The 24,185-nt window shown below is 34.8% G+C and overlaps 2 protein-coding genes across 3 annotated transcripts in view; both read right to left on the bottom strand.

Moving 5' to 3' along the window:
- Positions 1-17,595, bottom strand: part of LOC112054302 (PAN2-PAN3 deadenylation complex subunit PAN3) — a 40,775-nt gene extending 23,180 nt beyond the window's left edge. Inside the window, exons 1-10 of the mRNA XM_052890809.1 lie at positions 17,284-17,595; positions 16,520-16,648; positions 15,100-15,240; positions 12,941-12,961; positions 9,731-9,760; positions 9,171-9,197; positions 7,307-7,447; positions 5,801-5,870; positions 4,332-4,436; positions 772-873 (exon numbers count right to left, since the gene is read on the bottom strand). Of these exons, the coding sequence (XP_052746769.1) occupies positions 772-873; positions 4,332-4,436; positions 5,801-5,870; positions 7,307-7,447; positions 9,171-9,197; positions 9,731-9,760; positions 12,941-12,961; positions 15,100-15,240; positions 16,520-16,648; positions 17,284-17,361 (844 nt within the window). The 5' untranslated portion in view covers positions 17,362-17,595. The remainder of the gene's footprint in view (positions 1-771; positions 874-4,331; positions 4,437-5,800; positions 5,871-7,306; positions 7,448-9,170; positions 9,198-9,730; positions 9,761-12,940; positions 12,962-15,099; positions 15,241-16,519; positions 16,649-17,283) is intronic.
- Positions 1-24,185, bottom strand: part of LOC112052913 (locomotion-related protein Hikaru genki) — a 361,983-nt gene that overhangs the window by 17,288 nt on the left and 320,510 nt on the right. The window lies entirely within an intron of this gene.

The raw sequence follows: 24,185 nt of genomic DNA, 5'->3' as shown, positions 1-24,185 counted from the left end.
TTTAAAAAAAAATAATGGCAATGTCGCCATTATTTTTTATACGTTGTAAGATACAAATAAACAGGCTTTTCTAGGTAAATATTAGGCTTTCAGGTAAGTATTATTTCATTCGAACAGACATTACGTTCAAAAGATATCAGATCAGATCCAGATCCGCTAGTAAGCTAGTAATAAATATAAACAGATGTGCTGGACCCATTTGAAAAATTATTTCAGCAACAAAAAACTACATTGTCAGGGTGTAACATGGGCTGTATTTCCGCGGAAATGGGAACTACGTTGGTGAAATTGCGAATTTCTACAAGTTGCGTAGTGGGTAGTGACCCTAAGTCTCTTCTCAGAATGAGAGGAGTAAGGCCAATAGTCCACCACGCGGGCCCAATGCGGATTGGCAGACTTCACACACACAGAGAATTAGAAAGTTCTCTGGTATGCAGGTTTCCTCAAGATGTTTTTCCTTTACCGTTTGAGACACGTGATATTTAATTTCTTAAAATGCACTAACTGAAAAGTTGGAGATGCATGCCCCGGACCGGATTCGAACCCACACCCTCCGGAATCGGTGGCAGAGATCATATCCACTGGACTATCACGGCTGGCAACCAGTATTGCAGGGAATATCTAGTAAGGGGCGAACACAATAGTTCGACATGCGTTTTCATCAATTTTAATTTGTTTGTTGATAAACATTCCACATCGATTTGGCTTTAATGTATATCTAATAGTACTTCCCGGAGTAGATTGACTATTATACCTTTTATACAGCGTTACCTTGGTACTGTTGGAACTCTCGAGACATGGTATACATGTCATTGTTCCGCTGGTACATTTCCTGCTTCATTGGATCGGCTCGGTAGTAAGTAGTGGCCATTCCTGAAAAGATACGAGATATATCTTATTGTCTTGATGACTTACGGATCCAAGACTTGTTCACTAACTGTGGCCCTCATAAGAAGGCTCAAAGTCACTCAGCGGGCGATAGAGAGGGCTATGCTTGGAGATCTAATCAAAAATGAGGAAGGAGATCCATTGAAGAACCAAAGTCACATAGATCAGCGAGTCGCGAGGCTGAAATGGCAATGGGAAGGGCATAGTGTTCGACGAGCCGATAGATGTTGGGGTCCAAAGGTGCTAAAATGGCGATTCTGAACGGGAAAGCTCAGAGTTGGTCGACCCCTTACTAAGTGGACCAAAGACATCATACTGGTTGTAGAGAGCCGCTGAATGCTGGTGGGTGAAACCTCTTCGTTTGGAAGTCCATGCAAGAAGCATATGTCCAGAAGTGGACGTCTATCGGGTGTTAATGATGATGATGATGATAATCCCGAGCTATTGTGGTTTTAAATTTACTAAAAATAAATAAATAGAAAGGCGCAAAATGTGTGCAATGTCCAAAAATAAGATTGTGAAATATTATGGTTTAAAACGCTCATTTTCTTAGAGTTAAGTGTGTCCCTCGCTAGCTAAATGTTTATTTTCTGATATTTGATCAAATCACACAAGTAGCATATAGACAAAAACCATTACAACTAAATAGTAATTACAATTTAATGAGTACCAACTTATAAAAAAGTACTTGAAATTCGAAAATTTCATACGAATTCCGTTATTGTAAAACTAATTAGATAAAGTTGTTGCTACGAGTAACATAGCTAACATAGCCGAAAGACTCATATAACTAGCAAGTGCAATGGCGATGATGATTAGGTTTGAATATATTGATTTTTATGATACATTCGGGTAAATAAGGTCAATGTTCACTCATTTATACATAAAAAGCAAAGATTGTCTGGATATTTGCAAAATAAATAAGATTATAAAATTTCAAAATCTATTAAAAATATTTTATCGTAATTAGATGAAAATTCATACAGTTTTAGCTTCCTTAAATTAAATGTGACATTTTTAAATTTTTGAACTATAAACATAAACGCAAAAATATCAAAGATATTAGTAAATTTTTTTGAACGCCCATACAAATCTAACGATCATTATGTACCTACGACGTCATTAGTTCGTGACATTTTGTATGGGGCGTTTATCAGGAATTCGCGGCAGCGCCGCAAATCTGACTCTTTAAATCCCTGTAACTCCGAAAGTAATGATCGCAGATACCCTGTTACTTTTACAAAATTGCTTTACTATTAATACTCCTAATTTACATACAACTAGCTGACGCCGCGCGGTTTTACCCGCGTAGTTCCCATCCCCGTAGGAATATGGGGATAATATATAGCCTATAGCCTTCCTCGATAAATGGTCTATCTAACACAGAAAGAATTTTTTAAATCGGACCAGTAATTCCTGAGATTAGCGCGTTCAATCAAACAAACAAACAAACAAACAAACTCTTCAGCTTTATTATATTAGTATAGATTTAATAAAAAACAGTCATCATCCCTATTGCGCATGGGTATGTAAGATGTATAACACTTTGTAATCGCGCCTACAAAGTGGTGAAATAAAAAATTTAAAACAAAGTATTTAGAGTAGCTCTACTACAAGTAAAGTAAGAATTATATTTTTTCTCGTATTTAAAATATTGTGGATGTTACAAAACGCGTCTTCAATTCAGGGATCCACTTTGTACATTAGGGTTTGAAGTGCTAATTAAATCAACGGAACCCTACACTACGCATAGCCCTACACACACTTAGTAGTTTTTTTATATTTTGATACAAGAAAACGCAGCAAATCCCAATGCGAGTGCTATTCTATTTGCTAAGCAGAATTAATTATATATACGTATAATTAAATATCATACACGTGTCTGGATCCAAAAAAATAGTAATTCTTTTAAAGGCAAATAATTGTATAGGTTTTTATAACTGCCACATGAAACCACAGGCATGTCTCTCATTAAGTTCAAAGTTTTTATTAAACGCAAGCTTATAGAAAATTCGTGTTATAGTGTTAATGAATATATAAGCTGTAAAAAAGCTACTACAAACACACCTATTGTTAAATGGTGATAAACTAAAATAGAAAAACGTGGCTGAGTTTGTTGTGGGCTCTTCTCGGACCAAAACACTTAGGAACCCTCGTAAATTAAATTTTAGGTTTTTGCTAAAGTGCTTGTAAGCCTAATTGCAGTAAATGAATATTGACTTTTCACTATATCTTAGCAAGTAAATGTAGGATCAGCCTTACAAGAATTCGCTAATAAGAAAGGCAAATTTGTCATGCAAATATTATGCCAATTCATTTGATGCTTGAAATACAAAAACTTTTTTATTTTCGAAACCACGGCAAGGTATTCAACATATTTCTCGTATAGATAAATATCAACAATGTTTCATTGTTGGCACGTATTGTATGCGCCAGCGAATCATCCAATTGCTATAAAATGGCTTCATCAATCTATTACTTGTAAGTGTAGAGCAAAGGTTATAGGAATAGTACAAGACACTTAGGGACGGTCACATAATAGTAACATCTTTTGAAAGTGACCGATAGTACATTCATACGTTTTATCTTTGCCGTCTATACTTATAACAAAACAGGTCAATTTCTGTACATTGGAGATATGTATTTTGAAAATATTAGTTGCGAGTTGAAACTGCTGAATTAATTCAAATAAAACTGAGCTTGATTTGGGACTATAATAACTAAGTATTAACGGATATTTTTTGTTGCAAAAATAAAATCAGAAAAAAGTTAAGTAGGGAAAGTTCTTCATTTTGTAGTTACATTTGTAAAAATTGGTATGTGTACTACCAAAAAAAGAATTAATAATAATTTAATTCAAGATTTTTCTTAATTCTATTCCCAGTATTTTTTAATATAAATCGTTCATGTTATGAGTTATATTTTGTAAAATCGTTAGTGGACTATTTATTGTAATATTTATATTTATTTATTAGCTGGTAGGAGGCTTTGGTCGTGGCTTGTTATCACCCTATAGGGCATACCACCAAGTAATTTAGTCGTCGTAGTATGTTGTGTAGAAATCAAAAGGGGTGTGGATTTTCATCCTCCACCTAACAAGTTAGCCCGCTTACATCTTAGATTGCATTATCACCATCAGGTGAGATTTTAGTCAACTTGTAAATAATAATAAAAAATATAAAAATGATAACTTAAAAAAACATGTAAAAATATAAATACTCGCAAGTCGCGGGCGTCAGCTAGTTTACATTTAGAAAACACGATATATGTATATACAATGTATTATATCATTAATTCGCAGGCAGACATCACATAGCAAAAAACACCAGATCAGCAACTGCAGGGGGTCACTGGGTCCAGCTAAATTTCGAAAGTGTTCTATGAGAAGTAATTTATTTAAATCTAGAAAGTTTGGGAACCTCTGCATTAAATGAATAACTCACCTGCATTGGCCTGCACGGGCGGCATGTGAGCGGGCATATGTTGCGGCGCGTACATTTGCTGTACGTAGGCAGCCGAAGACGACGCTCCTAGGCAGGGCTCTGGACCTGGAGTGATCATCATCATTATCATCATATCAGCAAAAAATTAAAAATCATTTATTTCAAGTAGGCTCAGTTTACAAGCACTTTTGACACGTCAGTTGACTATTTGTAAAGATTCTACTGAGAATTCTGCTGAGAAGAAACCGGCAAGAAACTCAACAGTTGCTCTTTTAAAAAAAATCATACAGTATTATAATTTACAATTGATGAACATTACAATTTCTTATAGTTTTACTTCCTGTGTGAAGCTGATCCAATGGCCTTCAAGCGCCTTTATCTTTAAGGAACTCATCAATGGTGTAGTAACTTCGACTAAGTAAATGTTTTTAACACATTGTTCAAAGCTATGCATTGGCAGGTCCATCGCAGTCTTGGGACATCCATTGCGGGACATAGGTCTTTTGTAGGAACTTCCAAATATCACAATCTTGATCCAGCGAATCGATGCGACTCGCTTTATATCATCAGGCCACCTGGTGGGGGGTCGACCAACACTACGCTTCCTAGTGAGGTATGTTTACGGAGCTCTTTAACCGACGAACACGATTACACGAAACATCAGTTCTATACAGACAGTTTTTATAATCGCATTAGATCATTGATCTTACGTTGACAGAAAAATAACGTCTAGCGAGGCAGGTCCTTATGTAATTAGTCTGAGGGTATGAGGTACGGAGAGCCGTGATAGCCCATTGGGTATGATATCTGCCTCCGATTCCGGAGGGTGTGGGTTCGGATCCGGTCCAGGACATGTACATCCATCTTTTCAGTTGTGTGCATTTAAAGAAATTAAATATCACAGTGTGTGGATCATGTAGCGGAGTTCTCATTTCTATAATGAACACATATTTCTATCGAATGTTAATTAATTAGCAATTATATGTAATATTGAAAAACGTTATATTTTGTTAACAGTAATTAGAAATAAGTTATGTTTAAAATTATTTTCAAGTTTGTTTTCGGTAAATTATTCTCGTAGTTATATTAAAATGTTATAGTTATGAATTATGTACATATATATTTTGTTTACTTTAATTTTGTAGCTTAATTTTGTGTTATAAATTAATTTTAGTTCAGTAACATTAACGCATCATGTAACATTTATTTTTAGTTTGGTTTTTGGTTTCAGTTTAGTTTTATGTCGCTATGTGACTACGCACTTTCGTGGTGTCACCTGGTTCGAGGTTGTCAGCTGAAAATCAGCGCTGTATGTCCAATATTTCCTTGGTACATGCAGCACAATGCTGAGTTGGAACCTTTTGACATCCCCCTCTCATTTTGAGAGGAGACTCGAGCTCAGCAGGACATGAAATGAGGTATGTATGGCCATCGCAAGCTCTCCGTGTATATTAGTTATTACTACTCACCCATAGCACCGCCTGCGCCGAACGTGCCGTTATCGTTAGTGTAGAAGTACGTTGTACCGCCAACATTTTCCTACCAAACAAAACAAAGTTAGATACAAACACACTGTTACTGCGGCTGCTTTTTACGCAATATTTGTCCTTAATGTCAGCCACTGACGATCATAGCTGGCCATTAACTCGTTAATCCGTTAATTAACGAAGTTAACATTTTAATTAACGGATTAACTTTTAAGTTAACTTTAAAAATATTAACGGACACGTTAACTTCCGTTAATATGCAGAAGTCCGTTAATCGTTAATCCAATGCCTACTATTTACTTCAGAGAAGTAAGAAATGATGAATGTTTTTTTTTTCAAAGAAATCAACAAATTGCTATATTTATGTTAAATATAGATAAAATCAACAAAAAACAAATTATGGCACTTTTCCCCAGTGCTCATCCTTATTTTTCCAATGGTGATCTCACACAATGATATAAAAATGTAATATTACACAGTCATATTAACGGATTAACGATTAACGTTAACTTGCGTTAATTCTTCCGGAATGTAACGCTTTAACGCCGATTAACGAAGTTAACTATTTGATTAACGGTGCCCAGTGACGATCACATGCCTGCAGCGCTAAAGGCTTGACAGCCGATAAAAATGATCGTGTGTTCGCGATCGGCACATGTAATCCGCACGATCGCGACCAACATACGATCATGTGTTTGTTCGATCGTGATGATTACTTGATCGTCAGTGGCTGACGTAACGGATATACATTACTAAGGGTATTACTCTTTATTTCAGCAGTTTGTTAAAAAAACTGTTTCGATCCTAGCTCCTCGCTTCAAATAACAAATATTATGTTAGCTATGTCTTTGAACCCAAGACCTTTCGGTTTTAAGTCCGACTCTGTTACTGTGAAGCATGGAGTGAGTAACTAATACGCTCAGACATTTTTCTCCGTAGTCAATGTCCCTTAGTGAATTGATTCCTCCTTGATGAGACACGCAGCAAATAACTGTATCACTTCGCAGAGCATGCAGGGAACATGCTCCACATCTCTGCCCTGCCCCTGTAAGTGGCACGTCGATTCTCTTTCTACGATCGCAAACGCTTCGAAAACTACAAAAACGTATGGGGATGACAGATCTTGATCACGAGACCTGTCGATAGCAAATGTCATTCCCATTTACATACTATTTTTGTTTCATTGATTACTATCTGTATAGTCTGGCAAGTTCGTTGATGACACTCCCATGATATGCGGGGGACGGGGGGAAAGACTGCGTGGGTGTAAAATCGTGCGTGCGGGGAAGTGAGGTGCATCAGTCGTGGGTTTGTCATTCATCACTACACGTCGCCCGGCCCGCGCGGACCATTGAGAGTGTTACGAACGAAGTTGTCAAGCTATAGTTCACTTAGGATAAGGGGGCCCACAGGGGAAGATTGCTTAAGGCATCAAGTTACCTGAATCCGGCACTGATTGTTAATGATGAGTAGTATAATGTAAGTCACCTGATGTACTTGCGGTTGCGGCGGCAGCGGCTGCATGGTCACAGCAGACGGGGGGGAGGACCCCGCCGTCTCCTGGATAAGGCTCGGCGGGTTGAAAAAATTAATCGGCACATACTCGCCTATAAGAACCTGCTGATACAACTGAAATTAGCCGATTATGTATCCATCCTAAGACCAATTCGGTACAACTTTACACACACACAATATATGTTTGTTACGTTTCTTTTTTAATATTGCCATTCCCCTCCAACTAGTGGGAAAAATCTAGTCCAGCGGACGGGGATCGAACCACGACCTTTCGGCGATGTGTCTGACGACTTTAGCGCTGAGCTATTGAGACTCAATATCTAATTATTTGTATTTGCATAGTTTGCCAAAACTGTCGCAACGCACGCAAGCTGATTATTATTTCCCTACCTTTAAGTATTATTATGAATGGGATGTATGCTCAGACCAATTATTGTATAGGACCTGCCTCGCTAGACGTTACTTTTCTGACAAAGTATATGATCAACGATCTAATGCGATTATAAAAACAGCGTATATAAAATCGATGTTCAATAGTTGTAATCGTGTTCGTCGGTTAAAGATCTCCGTAAAAATACCTTTTTGTGTAATTGAATTGTGTAAAAAACGGGAAAAAACTTCTAGTTTAGAATAAGATATATACCAAACCTAAGCTCGTTTTCCTCAGAAAATGACAGACAATTTTGTTCGTGACTATGAGTGCGATACAGGTCCTTCTATAATTGGTCTGAGGTTGTATGCGATGTACGAAATGTATGTGAGTATAAAAAAGTGTTGCTTTTAGTTTTTTTTTTTTAATATGGTCGCATGTGTTAGAGTTCACTGGCGCACTCGACCTACAATTTGTCAGAGAATTCGTTTACCTCAGATCCACCATCACGAATAATGGCTCCTGTGAACTGGACGTATGAAGACGGATTAGAATGGCTACAATAAAAATTGGAAAAATCGTAACATCTCGTAAGTTGTTAGTTAAAACGTGCGTACTCTTGTCTTTCCCATTTTCCTCTATGGGACTTATATGTGGACCCTAAAATCAGCAGACCGCAAACGGATTGGCGCCTTCGATATGTGGTGTTGGAGGAAAATGTTCCCGATTCCATGGACTGCATTTTGGTCCATAGCATCTATTCCTGTCAAGCTCAATATTAAAACGAGACTCTCTACCATCTGCCTAAAGCGTATTCTAGAGCACTTCGGACACATTGCCAGGCAAGACGGACATAGTCTGGAAAAATTAGTTGTTACTGGCAAGGTAGAGCAGCTTGATGAGTTGATCTGACCAGGTCGCACTACACCGTCTACGATGCTCTCAGAATAGCCGGAGATAGGATAAGATGGCATAGGATTTCAAAGACAAAGTTCGGAGATGGAGGTGGTCACGACCCTCACACAATTTACGACTCACGGAGGAGGTTTTTGCAAGGTCTAATTACCCGATTATTTAAAACACATACAGCTTTTAAAAAAAATCATCTGTCTGTCTTTCTGTCTGTCCTGGTTGATCTTTGGAACGGCTGAACGGATTTTTAGTGGAAGAATGTTATTGAGCAACTTATAGGCTTTTTATTTCGAAAAAATCCATAATTACCGCGGGATTTCTGAAAAACTAAATTCCACGTGGACGAAGTCACAGTTGAATATATATGGGGTAAAAATTTCCCGGGGCGCACTACATAGGTACACCGTGACTTAATTTCGGGAAACTTTACCCTAGCTTTACAATAGAACGATATGAATTGTGCAGGCATCCTTTAACTTAAGCTAACTGGGTAGAAAATGAGACAGAATTTCGCGCACAGCCGCATATCATAACTTTGAAATATGAAGTACTCACTGTGGGAGGCGGAATCTGAGTCAGCACCTATAAAATTATAAAGAGGAACACTAAGGAAAAGCGTTGATACGGTATGTGCGATGACTTTCCACTTAACATAATTATTCACTTAAGTGGGAGAAGGATGGTCCATCGGGATTGTTACGAACGAATTTGTCAAGCTATAATTCTGCTCCAGTGTCGCACAGCAAACTAAAACTAGGGTGATAATGACTATGTAACCATCACTATAAGATGCTAACAGTAACTTTTTAGACGTAATCACAGCCCCACCAAGGACTCGGATCCAGGACCTCGTAATCCAATGTTACAAAGGCTAACCACTGAACCATGAGGCAGTAATGAGATTGTTTATCTATATTAATATTAAAATATAAAGAGGTAAAGTTTGTGGTTTTAAGAGATTAATCTCTGAATCTACTAAACCCATTTTGAAAAATATTTTATCAGCAGAAAGACGCGTGATTAGTGAGTGTCATAGGCTATACTGTACTCACGGGAACGGGAACTACGCGAGTGAAACCGCGGTGTGTCGGCTAGTGTTTACTAAAAAATCTTACCTGTGGAGGAGGTGGGTGGCTCAGCATTGCCTGGACAAATAAAAAAAAAATATGACAAAATGTACATCTTAAAAATTTATAGAGTAATACTCGTATGGTCTAACATCCGACGTCAGAAATATATACCTTCATCTGTTATTCATTAGTGATAAGAAATAAATGATAATGATAATGATTACAGTGTCACATTGCAAATAAGTTGTCTAGTAACATTGCAGCCAAATACATTTTTCATACAAAATCTAGGAAACCGTGAACTAGATCAAAGGTAACCTAATATAGTTAAATTAAGCACAAAATAAGCTTTCATTTGACATATTAGACGACTAAATAACTGATGAGGGTATATAATAGTAGATTATGGCAAAGCAGGCAACCTTTACTAACTCAATTCTTTTGGATATATACTACTATTATTTTTTCATTAACCTAGATTAAATAAATTAAAAAACAAAAAAAAATCATTTAATACTATCCGGCCGCAACTTAACTGGGCAACCTATGTGCAATGTGTCAATGTGAATAATTTCCATCATTTATTTCTTATCATAATGCATAACATATGAGGGTATATATTTCTTATGCCGGATCCCGTACTGATACAACAATTATTAAATTTATTAATTATAAACTAGTATACCCTGTCATTCAAACAACTATAGCCATAATGAATAACAACTATAGATTTAATTTGATGTGACTTGTTTTTTTTATTCTTATTGCTTTTAGTTTATTGTAGTCTGTCATTTTTTAATTTGCACTGTATATTTTGACTATCATTCATTTTTAACAACTGTATTTCTGACATCATAATAATTAGTGTATGCTGTGATAAGCTATAATTATCTGTGCAATAACTATATCTATTATAATGTAATTTATTAACATGTAATATTGTATCAGCTGTTGGTGGTCCTAAAATAAATAAATAAATGAGACCTCGTATTTTAATTTTCTTTTTCAATATACTTACTACACACATAACTACTTCGCCACAAACATGTGTTATGGGTACTAAAATAGCGGGTTTAATCATATAATATATTTACAAACTTTATATAAATACTTATATAATGTATAAATACACCTAACACTGGAAAACGTCCACGCTCATCACACACACATATTTTGTGGGAATCAAACCCGCGGCCGTGCAGAGCTGGGTCACTACTCACTGTGTCAAAGAGTTTACATTATAGTGTGCAACTGCAAAAGAATAAGACAAACATACATACTTTGATGTATTTTTTATGTGTAATATAAGATAAGATTGATAATAGAGATTTATAGTGACATATTGCCAGTACAGGACTCATTATGGAACAACTTTAGGCAACCTCACATTCCATCTCCAGGCTTAAAATCATTACTGTAATTTTTTTGAAGAAAGAAAACTTAATATGTCAATGTCAATACCTTGAAAGTAACAATATTCTTCCAAACAAGCAATCCGGTTTTAGAAAGTTTCGAAGTACTACCACCGCGCTTATTGATGTGGTTGATAATATGTTAGCATCACAAGACAAAGGTGAAGTAACGGTGTTAACTTTGTTAGATTTTTCTCGAGCATTCGATACAATTAATATTTCGTTATTATTAACAAAACTTTCATTTTACGGGTTCTCGACAAAATCCATCAGTTGGTTTGCAAGCTATCTGTCTCAGCGTACTCAGTACGTTGAATTGCGTGATTCCACGGGATGGATAGCTACCTCAGAATCTAAACTTTTGTCTCGAGGAGTCCCACAAGGCTCTATCTTAGGTCCCTTACTTTTCATTATATATACTGCAGACATAGTAGACAGTATTAATAACTCAAATTATCATATGTATGCAGACGACACTCAACTGTATATTTCTTTTAAACCTGATGATTATAGTGATGCCGTTAGTAAACTAAACGATGACTTGGAAAATATAGCAAACTGGGCGAATAATAATCAGTTAGTGCTAAATGCTGACAAGTCAAAGTTCATGTTACTTGGCTCTTGTCAGTCTCTGCTATATGTATTAAAGATCAAGTGCTGCAGCGTATTAATGAGGCTAGAAATTTAGGGGTACTGATAGATACTGAATTGCGTTTTGAAGGTTATATCTTGGAAACAGTGCGCAGTTGTTTTTATAGATTAAGAACTTTATACCGTGTACGGAATTATATGAGTGTAGATGTGCGTGTTGGGATATGTGAGTCTTTAATACTCTCAAAATTAAACTACGCTGATGCTTTGTATGGGCCACGACTGCTCGTTCGCACTCAACGGCTAATACAACGCATCCAAAATGCATGTGCCCGGTTCTGCTTTCACATTCCCCCCAGAACGCATGTTACGCCGTTTATTAACGAAGCTAAACTGCTCAATATGAAAGCGAGACGGAATCTTCACCTTGCTACACTTCTATTTGGAGTATTGAAGTCTCAGCAGCCTGCTTACTTATTTGATAAGCTAGAGTGGAACAAAACATCCTTGACAAGATCAAATCGAGTCTGGATCCTTAAAGTGCCGCAACATTTCAGAGCTGCCTTTCGAGGAAGCTTTAAATTCGCGGCAACAAAGTGCTGGAATGATTTGCCTCCTCCTCCTTAATTTAGAAATATCCAAGACCACTTTTAAAACCAAAATTCGAAAACATTATCTTTTAATTCAAAACATATAAGTAATGGGTCCTTTGCTTTGTTTAATTTATTATAATATTTATTTACCAAATTATTATGTTATCATTTATTAATTGTATTATTATTTATAATTGGCTTATTTTTACCACTTGTTTCTACTAGTAATATTTTTGTATTTAATTTACGTATCTGTCTTCTTTTAATATTTGTCGATGTTTGTTAGAGGCGCTCCGCACGTCTCGATACCGTCCAAACGTCACCTTAATGGCTCCACGGAAGATCAGCGCGGTATCCTTACGGACACTGCAATATGCTGAGTGGTGACCCTTTTAGGATCACATCATGCAAAAAAAAAAACAATAAATTAAATACATTGCAATGTATTTAATTTATTGTTTTTTTTTTCTCTCTTTTCTTTGTATGATGTGTATTCTGAATAAACTTTTCTTTCTTTCTTTCTAATATTTCACAGGCCGACCCAGGAGTCGAACCAAGGTCCGCGTGATTCGAAGCCACATATATTAACCACTGGACCGACAAGGCATTAAATAAAAGTTAAAAAAACACAGGTATTCATAATAATTATAAGTATTTACCTGTGTCGGTAAAATGATGGGCTGCATACAAAGATAGACATGTGAAATAAATAGTCATTATTTACAAGATTAGCTAACCTGAGGCTGTATGGAAAACCCTTTTGATTTCAAAGCACAGACTATCATTCAAAGCTGCCATTTTCACTTCACACTAAGATTACCATCATTATCAACCCATATTCGGCTCATTGCTGAGCTCGAGTTTCCTCTAGGATTAGGCCAAATAGTCCACCACCCCCAATGTGGATTGGCAAACTTCACACACACAGAGAATTATGAAAATTTTCTGATATGCAGGCTTCCTCACGATGTTTATCCCTCACCAATTGAGACATGAGATATTTAATTTCCTAAAATGCACACAACTGAAAAGTTTGAAGGTGCATGCCCCAGACCAGATTCAAACCCACACCCTCCGGAATCAGAGGCAGAGGTCATATCCACTGGGCTATCATGGCTCCTAAAAGTATAAGTTTAGTATATTTTTCTAGAAAGTTTTCTTAGTCTTCATGTATTAAGAGGAAGCTACTGTCCAAGTTACAGTTTAGCTTTAGTAGTCTGATAAGCAATGATATGTGGGTCAGTCAGTATTGTTTTGTTTCGTTTTTGTTGACTTGACCTGGGACTTGAACCTTGGAATTTATTATTTGTAGCATTAACTAATCTGTACTAATATTATAAATACGAAAGTAAGTTTGTCTGTCTGATTATCTGTCTGTTGGTCTGTCTGTTAGCTTTTCACGGCTAAATCGCTGAAAGGATCAAGATGGATTTTGGTATATTGGTAAATGGGGCACTGGAGCAAAACATAGGGTACTTTTTGACCCTAAACTAAAAATGGAAGAGGGTGAAATTGGGGTTGAAAGTTTGTATGGAAAGTCCTTCATTTTTAGAGCTACAGTTTTAAAATTTGTTCATAAATCATAAATAACATACATAATATAATGAGATTCAAGAATTTTTGAAATTCAACCCCTAAACCCTTAGTAAAGTGGTAAAGTAGGGGTTTAAAGTTTACCTACATTTATTTCCACGCACACGAAGTCGCGGGTGTCCGCTAGTATTATATAAAGAGGTAAAATTTCATTATTTATTTGTTATTACAAATATACTCTGAAACGACTACTAACTACTGGACCAATTTAATTTTTTTTTTGTTTTTTTATCTGTCTGTTTATCTGTTGTCTTTTGCTGTTGATAGTGCTATAACTACTGAATGAATTTAAATGATACTTGGCACGGTTTGAGCCAAAATACGAAGAAGGTTATAGATATTGTATATACTAGCTGACACCGCGTAGTTTCACCCGCGTGGTTACCGTTCCCGTAGGAATACGGGGATAATATATAGCCTATAACCTTCCTCGATAAATGGGCTATCTAACACTAAAAGAATTTTTTAAATCGGACCAGTAGTTCCTGAGATTAACACATTCAACCAAACAAACAAACTCTTCAGCTTTATAATATTAGTATAGATTTTTTGTTGCGAAAATAAAATCAGAAGGGGCTGAAATAGGTATTGAACGTTTGTATGGAAAGTCCTTTATTTTTTAATTACGTTTGTACAAATTGGTATGTGTACTACCAGAAAAAAACTAAAAATGATCAAAATCAAGTTTTTTCGAGATTTTACCCATAAAAGGCAAAAGGTTTAATATTTTTTTAATGTAAATAGTTATATTTTAGTAAAATGATTAGTGGACTATTTGTTTAAAACTAGACTTGGTCACTGACTATAGCCCTCATACAAAGGCTCGAAGTCACTCAGTGGGCGATGGAGAGAACTATGCTTGTAGTTTCTCAGAAATAAGGTCTGTAGGGCACGTACAACGGCCAAACCTTAGTGGCCAAGTGCGGATAAGGCCCAGGAAGAAAAGAAAAGAAGGTCTGTAGGGAACCGCTGGATATTGACGGCTCGATACCGTGGTGGTGCACCGGCCTATGTACAGCTGTGACTATGACTTCCATCGGCTGTTCCTGACGATGATGATGTTGATCTACCAGTGAAAGTCCCGATCAAATTGGTTCAACCGTTCTAGATATTAGCCCAGACAAACAGACAAGACAGACAAAAAGTTGATTGTTTTATAGTATCAAGTATAAAAGAAAACACACTTCAATTTAATTTATATATATGTTTTTATATTGATGATTACCTTATTAAGCACCTGCGAATCTATGTTCAGGTTGCCCATGGCCTGAGTCAGCTGGGCCTGACTCAGTTGGGCCTGCGCTTGGTTTATCTGTGATTGGCTTAACTGTGCATGGCTCTGTGTAGATGATTGCCCCGAGTGATTCTGAAAAATGAAAACAATAAGAACCCACACAAAATTGACAACCCATCCAATATAATCAGAACCTTGTATAATAAATGAGTTGAATTTAAAAAACCGGCCAGATGGAAATGAAACTCGTGCTCAAAGGGTATTATACCCTTATATATATATATATACAATAAAAAAATCATGTTTGTTGTGTGGGAGCCCGCTATAATATTTATTGTACTCTGTTTTTAGTATATTTTATAGCAACAACAGAAGTACATCATCTGTCAAAAGTTCAACTGTCAACAGTGACAGCAGACAGACAAGTGGACAGTGAAGCCATGGTAATAGGTAGAGGTCTCTTGATATTAAACTTTCGGGTTGTCAAACTTTCTGCTTTTATAAAATGAAGAAGGTCATGTCATCACTGATTTGTATAATAATAATAATAATAATAATGACACCTGCCATCCGTCTGGAGTGACATATTTTTTTCAAACAAGGAGGTATCAAGCTGAAATTCACATCAAATTCTAGTAATGTCAATGTCAGCTTGCTTGTATAGTTAAGTAAAGAGATATAGAGGATTACTGAAACTAAACAGATCTTTATCCAGCTTTCCACACTTTGTACTGAACCCTCGGTGCACAAGTCCATCTCAAACTTGGCCGGTTTTTTTAATAATATATTGTGTATGTGAAAATCCATTTACTTTTGTATCAAGAACAATACCAAGACATTTTAGCTTTGTCTATCAAGATGATAGGTTGATCCTCAAAACTAAAGTTAACAATAGGGTTAAAATAGATCTCTTCCTCGTAAATACTACCACTTGGCATTTATCCACTGCTAGAAATAAGCCATGACCATAAAACCGTTGACTTAGGTAATAAAGTGCAGAGTTAAGGTAAGTAGTTTGTCAACAGAGCCAGAGCTATAGTAACAGACAATATTCTCAGCATACTGCAATATTTTACAGAAATTGTTCACAGACAATATGGATGATGACAGTTTTTCAAATTGTATATAAATTAGGAGTATACTAATAGTACAGCAATTTTGTAAAAGTAACAGGGTATCTGCAATCATTACTTTCGGAGCTACAGGAATTTAAAGGATCATATTTTTGACCTCTGAAAAATGTTTTTGTCCAAACAAACAGATCTTGACTGTTTGTTTGGACAATAATTTTTAAAAAGCTTAATTGTATTTTAGTATTGTGTATATAACTATACACACTTGAAAAAACACTGTTATCTTGAAATCATAGACAGACACTTCAAATTATATGTATTCATGTATTGCTGATTACCTGGGCCTCAATGTTCAGGTTGCCCATGGCCTGAGTCAGCTGGGCCTGACTCAGTTGGGCCTGCGCTTGACTCATCTGGGATTGAGTAAGTTGTGCATGGCTCTGTGCAGACGTTTGCACAGAGTGATTCTAAAAAAATAAAACAATAAGAACCCACACAAAATTGTACAACCCCTCCAATACAATCAGTACCTTCAGTATAATGAATGAGTTGGACTTAAAAATCTGGCCAGATGCAAATCAAACTCGCGCTCAAAGGGTTTTTCACCCTTTATCTATCATCTCTAAATCTCATCATTGATTCTTAATCATAAAAATAAATTAAATAAAATAAAATTCTTATATAAATTTAATAATAAAATTCTTAAAAATATATAAAGTCTGTACATGTACATTACAATGCAGACATAAAATGTACCTAAACTTGGACTTAATTGCTCAACAAGTACCTTATTTTTGTCAGGAGAGTGAATGTGGTTTATAAGAAAGGTATTTGAACAAATAATATTAATCAATAATTGCATCAAATAATAATACTTACTTTAAATGAAACCTCTATTCAATTGAAAAGTTTATAGTTTGAAAAATAAATGGCAATCTCTGATTCTCTGCCCCAAGCCCTGCAGTTTTTGAAATCTCTGTTTATAATGATTGTGTATGAAAATTCGTTGCAATTTGATCTCCGGACGACAAATAAATAGCATAGATGATCTAATAAAATAAGAGTATTTTATGAGAGCTAAAAACTAAAACAAATACTTTACCAGATATCCCAGTAGCTTGGATTCTTGCGGTAGGCCAGCTGGTGAAGAATATTGCAAATTGTATATGGACGGGTCCATTTCTTCTTTGTATGGAGATCTATAGTACAATTAAACACGGCACTCTTGGATTAATAAGCCCTGGGTTAATTCGTGTTTATAATTCCAATTCAATCTAAACTTGATTTTTTTTCATTAATATTCTAAACAACGAGTGGCGACGAACAAGAGCAAGTTTTATTTAGTCACATCACAAATGGCTGGAAATTTTATTGATAAAATTGATTTGATTTCGACCTTTGACTTTGACAGCCACAGAACCATAGAATACAAATACTCACGGAGCACAGAACTGTTGACAGCGCAGGATCGCGACCATAGAGCTGAGGAATAAAATCATACCAGGGAACATTGATTGGGAACGCGTCTTGGATCATAGACAAGGGATCAGAGCTCTCTAAAAATCTAAAAGATGGAGGAACGTTACATTTGGTAGTATTTCTACCTTAATTTTATCTGTAATAAAAACAATTTTTAAAAAGAATCGATTCTGTTGACGGAACAGCAAAGAATCGATCAAGTAATCGAATATTCTGTGTATATATTCTGTGGATAGTCTAAGCGATGTTTGTTACCTGTGTAAAAATTACGCGTGTTTGTTATAGTTATGTGTAGTATATGGATACATAATCTATTTAATGGTGTTAAATATTTTCGATGTGTGAGTTTACCTCGCCCCCCTCAAAAACGACTGACTTTTTTGTTCGTGAATTTGGGTGCGAAACAGGTCCATAGTCTAAATAGTCAATGAAAGTGGAGAAGAAACCTACCTTATCCGTACCCTACCCTACACTTTCCCCTACCCTACCTCTATCCTACCCCTTCCCTACCCCTATCCTATCCCTACCCTCAGCAAAATTAGTTTTGTGCGTGGTGCAATGACCAAAAGACTATAATTTCCCAAGCGACTTCTATGCTAATACTATAAAGAGGTAAAGTTTGTGTGGTTGTCGGGGGTAATCTCTGGATCTACTGGACCGATTTGGAAAATTCTTTTACCAATAGAAAGCTACATTATTTGTGAGTGTTATAGGCTATGTTTGGTCCTCATGTTCACACGGGAACGGGAACCACGTAATTGAAACCGCGGGGCGACATATAGCGGCATTTCTGCGACTTTCAGAAATTTTGTATTATCTCCGAAACTATATAACTAATTAACATACTGTAAAGGGCAAATCTTATCTCTATAATATCCTTGTGATTATTAAATAATTTATTTTGATAAGGATTTAAGTTTTGTTGTGTAAATAATGACGTAAACCTTAGCTTAAAATTTAAATAATTTATTAAAGTACTAAAGGTACTATATCTGCTAAAATATAAAAGATAGATATATGGTGTCGCGGACTTTTATGTAGAACTTTTAGAGGTTCAAAAAGCCTCCATACATTGATTTCAGTTATACGCAATGGTTGAGGCAGCGCATGCGAATAAGTAAGTTTTTCGGTCCGACCTGTAAGAGAAAACCCGCGATAACTCAGTAGTTATATATGATAAAAATATAAAATATAGCCTATAGCACTCCCCAATAACGTAGCATTCTACTGGTGAAAGAATTTTTAAAATCGGACCAGTAGTTCGGAAGATTACCCCATTTCAAAGAATTGTTACAAACTTACAAACTTTACCTCTTTATAATATTATAGTAATAGTATATATATAGTCCATTTACTAATTCCGTGGAATACTGACATTTCTATTTCCGCTTGCGGTGTTTCTATGAGAAAAACAGTTCTTTTTTCTTATTCAACCTTTATAAAATATGATAAAGATGACAAATTCAACTAAAACGGAACTTATACTTTCGATTCTAAAAATGAAGATTACTACACAGGCTTAAGTTTCAATGAAATTAAAATCAATAACATTATCTTAAATTTAAGTAATACAATTTACAAAATATCAAATTCTGTAAAAATGACGAAAGGAAAAAATATCATCAATTACCCAAACCTGGGAAGACTGCAGATTCAGATACACAAACCTTTATTATAAAACTAGCGGACGCCCGCGACTTCGTCCGCGTGAAAGTCGTTGTAAACTTTCAACTACCCCTATCCTACCCTACCCTAACCTACCTCTACCCTACCCCTACCCTACCCTATCCCAACCCTACCCCTACCCTACCACTACCCTACCCCTACCATACCCCTGCCCTACCCCTACCCTACCCCTACCCTACCCCTACCCCTACCCTACCCCTACCCTACCCCTACCCTACCCCTACCCTACCCCTACCCTACCCCTACCCTACCCCTACCCTAACTCTACCCTACTCATTAAGGCTGCACTTCTTTATTTATTCCTCCCACCGCGAGTCGCGTCGAGCGCGGCAACCGTTGCACAAAAATAATCCTTAAAGTCCTTAAAGCATGAATTAGTATTCACGCGGGATGGCTTAGCGTATTTCATGTATAACTTTGGTGTTTCTTTACCAATCTTTATGATTCTTTTTTTATTGAATAGGTAATAATGTTAACTTTCTTATTAGGGATGAGTGATGAGTGTTATAAACATAAGAGTAGACAAATATAATTAGAAAGCTCCGAACTGCTAAGCTATCAAGAGTTACACGTGTTATTGTGAGTAAACCATAAAAGATAGACATATATATGCTGTTGTGTTTTTATAGATAATTTTAAGGAGAACATTTCCGTCATACATGATTTCCATGTAGCTTTAACCATTAAGGCTGTACACGCGACGGAAGCTTAAAAAATTGAGTAACTTCTCCCGTTTTCTCAACATTTCTCTTCATAGCTCTGCTGCTATTGATCGTAGCGTAATGAAAAGTATACTATAACCTGCCCAGGAGTATGTTGAAGAATTGTACCAAGTTTCGTTAAAATCCGTCCAGTAGTTTTTGTTTCTATAAAGAACATACAGACAGACAGACAGACAGACAAAAATTTTACTGATTGCATTTTTGGCATCAGCATCGACCACTAATTACCCCTGTAAGTTATTTTGGAAATATATTTCATGTCCAGAATTGACCTCTCTACAGATTTATTATACGTATAGATAGATGAAGCATTAATTGCGGTGTCATTTCGACTATATATAATTTCATTTCAATTGAATTAATTTAATTTAAATTCAATTTAATTTCCAATGTTAGTAGTGAAGAAAGATTTCTCAAAGGGAGTTTATGGTTGTTTGAAAGCAAAGAAAAAACGAGGATACTGAAATTAATGGAGAGGTATTTGAAGAGTGTACCTACTCCTACCCTACTCTATAACTTCTCTGTCTTACTCCTACCCTTAGCAAAATCGGTCCAGCCCTTCGAGAGTGGTGCGATGACCAAGGGAAAAAGAGACTTCTATGCTAATAATATAAAGAGGTAAAGTTTGTGTGGTTGCTTTAGGTAATCTCTGGATCTACTGGACCGATTTGGAAAATTGTTTTACCAAAATTGCGAGTTTCATAAGCTATGTTTGATCCCCATATTCACACGGGAACGGGAACTACGTAAATGAAAGCGCGGGGCGTCATATAGCGGAATTTCTGCGTCTTTTAGAAATTTTGTATTATCTCCGAAACTATTTAACTAATTAACATACTGTAAACGGCAAATCTTATCTCCATTAAACATATCTAATTTATTTTAATAAGGATTAAAGTTTATTTGTATAAATAATGACGTAAACCTAAGTTTATAAAATTAATACTTTTTAAAACACAAAAAGGTACTATATCTGCTAATATATAGAAGATAAATATATGGTGTCGCGGACTTTTTTGTAGAACTTTTAAAGATACATAAAGTCTCTTTACATTAATTTCAATTTTACACAATAGTTAAGGCAGCGCATGCGAATAAGTCTGTTTAAGAAAACTGTGATAACTCGGCTAATATATATAATACCTATATAAAATACTCCCCGATAATGTAGCATTCTACTGGTGAAAGAATTTTTGAAATCAGACCAGTAGTTCCGAAGATTACCCCATTTACAGAATGTTACAAAATTACAAACTTTACCTCTTTATAATATTAGTATAGATGAATTTCGGCTCTGAACCTGCCTTCCGAAACGGTGGTAAAGTCTTTACAAATAATCAAACTTGACGTTTCAAAAGTACTCGTATTAAAAAAAATTTTGAATTTTTTGAATTACATTTCGTTTAAATTTACAATTACAAAATAATACGAAAATTTGCTTTGCTGTGTAGATTAACTGCCTCGTTGGTCCAGTGATTGACCTTAGTGGTTTTGGATCACCAGGTTCGAATCCTCGGTTGGGCTATGAGTACTGAGGGTACTAACTTTCTTAGATACTTTATTTTAAGAATAATGATGATCCAGAATGAGTCTTTACAAGCAGCGTGGTGAAGCCGGTGAAACCCATAAAACCCGTCACGCGTCTCCTGGCCATCCGCATTTGCAAACTTTTTTCATAATTTTTATTTCAAAATTTAATACTAACAACAATTACGTAAATCAATATATTAGGCAATAATTAATTACCAATTAAACAATACTCCATCTTAAGTATCTTTAGTTTTCGTATGCAGTTTTTAAAATATTTAACAACATAAGACGCCATTTTTTTTTTGACGTAAATCAATATATTACGCAATAATTAATTACCAATTAAACAATACTCCATCTTAAGTATCTTTAGTTTTCGTATGCAATTTTTAAAATATTTAACAACATAAGACGAAATTTTTTTTTTGACGTAAATCAATATATTACGCAATAATTAATTACCAATTAAACAATACTCCATCTTAAGTATCTTTAGTTTTCGTATGCAGTTTTTAAAATATTTAATAACATAAGATGCCATTTTTTTTAAATAATATTGAAAGTTACTGATTCGACGCTTCGTGGCGTACTGACTCGAGAATGTATTCGTTTTTGAATTTTGTATTTGGAGCGGCTACGACACCGTCCTGTTCCGTGCGCTCTAGCTGCCTATTATTCTTTAATCTGTGATTCTAAGTTACACTTAAAATTCTTAGCCAGGAGTTGGGAAATTAGTGGTTACACCCCCGTGTGCCTCCGTAAGTACTCTAAGCCGTCGGTCCCAGTTGTTAACTTGGATAAAAAAGCAACTGTTGAATTTCTTCCCGGCTCTTCTCAGCAGAACCTGCCTTTCGAGCCGGTAGTAGTCTTTACAAATAGTCAACCTTGACATTTCAAAAGTGCTTGTAAACTTGAAATAAATGAATTTTGATTTTTTTGAATTTTTAAACTTATCATTATCAGTCTAAAGAACGCCAAACCCGCATTCGAGCAGCGGTGTGAGGTGGGTCTAAGCTCCATAACACCTATAAGTAGGTCGTTATTAAGTAGGCAGATAATGATATAATAATTATTGAAGCTTATTTTAAAGTTAATATCTGTAAAATACTCTTAAAAATTAATTTATTATATTCTATTTTTTTAATAATTAATTAAGGAAATTTTTGACAATTTAATAAATTGTATACTATTATATAAAGTTTGTTATATAAATTATATATTAATAATGTAAAAATAATAAAATAAAATACTCATAAAAATTAATTTCTATTTTAATATTAATTTATTCTACTCTATTTTAATCCTTAATTTAAAAAATCAAATAAGGTAATGTTGGTTAATACAAGTAATAAATTGTATATTATTACAATTTATTTAATCAAATTGTTTAATGTCAATTAAATAAATTGTACATTATTAATGTACAATTTATTATAAATATACAATTTATTTAATTGACATTAATTTATTTGCTTAAATAAATTACAAATTATTTAGTTAGTTTATTACTTACATTAAAATTTATTATATGAAATAAGATTACATTAATTAAACAAAGAAATTAATGTTAAATGTTAATTTATTCTACTCTATTTTAATCCTTAATTTAAAAAATCAAATAAGGTAATGTTGGTTAATACAAGTAATAAATTGTATATTATTACAATTTATTTAATCAAATTGTTTAATGTCAATTAAATAAATTGTACATTATTAATGTACAATTTATTATAAATATACAATTTATTTAATTGACATTAATTTATTTGCTTAAATAAATTACAAATTATTTAGTTAGTTTATTACTTACATTAAAATTTATTATATGAAATAAGATTACATTAATTAAACAAAGAAATTAATGTTAAATGTTAATTTATTCTACTCTATTTTAATCCTTAATTTAAAAAATCAAAGAAGTTAATGTTGGTTAATGTAAGTAATAAATTGTATATTATTACAATTTATCTAATCAAATTGTTTAATGTCAAATAAATTGTACATTATTAATATACAATTTATTATAAATATACAATTTATTTAATTGACATTAATTTATTTGCTTAAGTAAATTACAATTTATTTAGTTAGTTTATTACTTACGTTAAAATTTATAATATTAATTTAATTAAACAAAGAAATATAATATTGTATTCTAATGTATGTAATCAATTTTAAATAATATAATGTAATCAATTATAAAGTAAACTTAAGCAGGATCAGTTCTTCTTTGAACCCGACGAGTTTTGAAAAACTTGCGTTTTTTTGTGGCCTAGAACAATGTAAAATCTTGTTGTTATTAAGGAAATACGCAAATAATTAAACGCATGGGTGTTGTTACTCCATTGCTAGGAAAAGCAAGACCTTTATCAGCCGCTGAAGAGGAGGTCGGTCGGTCGGAGGAACATTTAACTTGGAAGTGAGGGTCCATTGTTGAGATAATATAATAATAATAATAATGATATCCCAGTGGATATGACTTCCGCCACCGATTCCGGAGGGTGTGGGTTCGAATCCGGTCCGGGGCATGCACCTCCAACTTTGTGTGCTTTGCTAAAATGGTGAAGGAAAACATCGTGAGGAAACC

Source organism: Bicyclus anynana, chromosome Z, assembly GCF_947172395.1.
Source record: "Bicyclus anynana chromosome Z, ilBicAnyn1.1, whole genome shotgun sequence".
NCBI lineage: Eukaryota > Metazoa > Arthropoda > Insecta > Lepidoptera > Nymphalidae > Bicyclus > Bicyclus anynana.
The sequence above is the reverse complement of the archived record's forward strand: the minus strand, read 5'-3'. Positions and strand labels throughout refer to the sequence as shown.